Below are 3444 nucleotides of genomic sequence, written 5' to 3' on the forward strand. Positions count from 1 at the left end.
TGGAGAACCAGATCCTGACGCGCGACGCCAAGGGCATCAGCCAGGAGCAGATGAACGAGTTCCGGGCCTCCTTCAACCACTTCGACCGGGTCAGCCCCGCCTGCCCGCCCGCCCGCTGGCCACGCCCCAAGTGCATGGCCACACCCCCACCCGCTGCCCCGGTCCCCCTGGCTGGGGGCAGATGCCCCCGCCAGAGCGCTGGCCGCCCGCTGGGACCTTGGGGATGGCACCGCCAGCCTGACCCGACTCTTCCCCACAGAAGCGGAACGGGATGATGGACCCCGATGACTTCCGCGCCTGCCTCATTTCCATGGGCTACGACCTGGTGAGAGCCCCCCCCCAGCACGTCACCCCCTAATGCTGGGACGCAGGCGCATGCAGTCTCCCACCCCCTGCCGGCTTCTCAGGGGCAGCCTGGGCACGGGGCTGGGATATCAGTATATACGCCAGGGGTGGGCAAAATGCAGCCTGCCAGGCCATTCGTTCTATCCAGCCCACGGGACCCCTAAAACATTTAGAAAATTAATATTTATCTGCCCCTGCATGCCTGTCATGCAGCCCTTGATGGCTTGCCATAGCTCAGTAAGCAGCCCTCCACCTGAAATAATTGTCCCCACCCCTGATACACACACACACACTCTCCCACCCAACCCCTGGCCATGCTTGCCCCTGCTTAGCTGTCAAGGGGTAATCAGAGCCAGCCTGGGCAGACACTAGCGCCCTGTAGCACCTGTGTTGTGTCCACACCCCGACCCTGCTTAGCTTCCAAGGGGTACTCAGCTTGCCTGGGCAGCAACTAGGACCCCTAGCGCTGGGGGATCAGTGGCCTGCATAGGTCTCCCATCCAAACCCTGCCCCCTTCCAGACCCTGCTTAGCTTCCAAGGAGTAAGTGGAGCCTGCCAGGGCAGAGCACCCCCTGCTGGTTTCCTACTATCGCACAGCGCCCCCTGCTGACCCCCGTCTCCCCGCAGGGCGAGGTGGAGTTCGCCCGCATCATGACGCTGGTGGACCCCAACAACACGGGGGTCGTGACCTTCCAGGCGTTCATCGACTTCATGACCCGGGAGACGGCCGAGACCGACACGGCCGAACAGGTCATGGCCTCCTTCAAGATCCTCGCCTCCGACAAGGTTCGCCCTGGGGCCCGGAGGGGAGGGTGACAGCGCAAGGCATGCTGGGATAGGCACCCCCTGCAGCAGGGCATGCTGGAGAAAGGGTAGGGGGGTGCTGTCGCACCAAGCAGCCTGCCCTGGCTCCCAATACTGGGAGAGGGGAGCTTTGGCTCCCTCCCATGGGAATACCATGCTGCGGGGTGGTGGGGCTGCCCCACGTGACTGGGGAGGGGGGTCCTGTGACCTGTGAGACCCAGCAGGAGGGATCATGCCAGGGTCTCTATGCCCCAGGAGAGGTCACGGGGGGGGCACCATGCCCCAGGAGGGACCGCAGGGGTCCCCCAGTCCCCCCCCATGACCCCCACCGTGCCCCTCCCCCCCAGAACTACATCACGGTGGAGGAGCTGCGGCGTGAGCTGCCCCCGGAGCAGGCCGAGTACTGCATCACCCGCATGACGAAGTACGTGGGGGCCGACACCGTGTCTGGGGCCCTCGACTACGTCTCCTTCTCCAACGCGCTCTACGGCGAGAGCGACCTGTAAACCCCCGCGCGGGGGCCTCTGTGCTTCCCCCTCCGGCGCCGGGGGACCCCCTCTGCCCCCCCTTCCTGCACCAGGAGACCTCCAGCTGCCGCAGGGGCCCAGCTGCCGGGGCGTGGAGAGGTGGGGGGGCCGTGTGTCCGGGGGGTGCAGGCTGGCGCCATGCCCCTGCCCCGTGATAATAAAGGCAGTGCACCCGCAAGAGCCACCCGGCTGCCTCTGCGTGCCCCGTGGGCGGGAGTGTGCACCATGTGTGCATGCAAACATACATGAGGGCCTGTGTAGTGTGCGTTTTGCATGTGCTCCTGGGTTTCTGCATACGTGTGCGCGCACTGTGCACATGCAGACATGGGTGTTGACATGATGTGTGCACACTGTGTGTGCAAAGATATAGACATCTATGGCCCAAGTGTGTGCACGTGTGTATGCACATCTGTGTGCATACATATACGTGGCCTGTGTGCGCGTGTGGATGGGTGGGATTGCAGGCTGAGCGCATGTGTACATGGGCACCTAGAGGCATGTGTGCGTGGACATGACCATGGGTGTACGTGCACGTGGGCATCTAGGGGCATACTTGGTGCATGTGCGCGCGCACACACATGAAGAAGCCTACACACTCTAGACAAGTGCAGAGCCCAGAGGTGCTGCAGTGATATAGGTCCCTTTAGGTGCCCCTATAGGCATCATCCACTTCACTGGGGTGTCCACTCACCAGTCCTCCTGCTCCCCCCGCTGCTGCAATAGGGAAGATAAGACCCTGGCTTCTGCTATATGGGAAACCCACTCCCCTGAGAGTCCCTGTGGGACCCCCCCCCGAGCCAGGGCAGCTGCCCCCCAGCCTCCACCCCCAAAAGCGGCCTCTGTGAGACGCAGCTCAGGGGATCACCCTGCCCTTCCAGGGCCTGTTCAGACACGAACCAGCCATCATTAATCCAGCACTGGGGGAACCTGGGCGTTTAGTGACTTCCACAGCCCAGGCCCCGGCCCCCCCAACCCACCCCGGCACTCTCCCTAGCCCCCCGCACACGCCAGCAGCTGTTCTCGGCTCAGACAGATGCAGGTCCTCAACCCCCCACCCCACGAGGACCGTCTGCTTTGGCCATGGAAAAGGAGAGACTCCAGGCGTCCCAAAAAAGAGTGCAGGGAGTCGAACCAAATCCGGCAGCGCTGTCTGCAGGGGCCGGGGTACTACCGGGCCCTGGCCCCCAGCCCTGCTCGACTACTGCGCCCGTAGATTGTGCCAGCGCCAGCTGCTCCGTGAAGCCGGGGAGGCAAAGGCACTGTGCCCACACCTAGAAGCCCCAGCAGCACCCGCAAACCCAGCTCTCCAGCGTCCTCAGCAGCAGAGAGAGGCCCCAACAGCCGCCCAGCGCAGCGCACGCACAGCCCGAGACACAAGGCAGGGCCCCTAGCTCCTGCGGCTGGCGCCCACCCAAGCTAAGAGGACCCTCAGCTGCCTGGCCCGGCCCGGCCCGGCCCTCCCCCCTCCAGCCCCACTCACCGGCTCTGCTCTCCTCTGGGATGAGCTGCAGCAGCTGCTCCCTGGGGCTGGAGCCTGCCCTGGGGCTCCAGCCGGCTCCTGTCCTCCAGCCCGCGATGCCATGGGGTTGGACCTGGCTGGGCTGAGCCGGCTTCTCCCAGCTCAGCGGCCTCCTGGCTTCGAGTACAGCTCTGGCTCCCCGTCCCTGGGTCTCCAGCAGACACCCCCACCCCCAAGCTGGGATGCGGAGGGCAGAAAACAGCTGCCACGAAAGGGGGGCTCTGCACAATCGGTGGGGGGGCCGAAACC

General features: G+C 64.8%; 1 protein-coding gene across 1 annotated transcript in view; it reads left to right on the forward strand.

Annotated features, from left to right (window-relative positions):
• The window catches only part of ACTN3 (actinin alpha 3), an 18597-nt gene extending 16737 nt beyond the window's left edge, over positions 1 to 1860 (forward strand). Inside the window, exons 17-20 of the mRNA XM_025214924.1 lie at positions 6 to 89; positions 260 to 325; positions 973 to 1131; positions 1497 to 1860. Coding sequence (XP_025070709.1) covers positions 6 to 89; positions 260 to 325; positions 973 to 1131; positions 1497 to 1655 — 468 coding nt within the window. The 3' untranslated portion in view covers positions 1656 to 1860. The remainder of the gene's footprint in view (positions 1 to 5; positions 90 to 259; positions 326 to 972; positions 1132 to 1496) is intronic.
• Positions 1861 to 3444: the final 1584 nt, after the last annotated feature.

This window comes from Alligator sinensis, unplaced genomic scaffold (genome assembly GCF_000455745.1).
Source record: "Alligator sinensis unplaced genomic scaffold, ASM45574v1 scaffold1302_1, whole genome shotgun sequence".
Taxonomy (NCBI): Eukaryota; Metazoa; Chordata; order Crocodylia; family Alligatoridae; genus Alligator; species Alligator sinensis.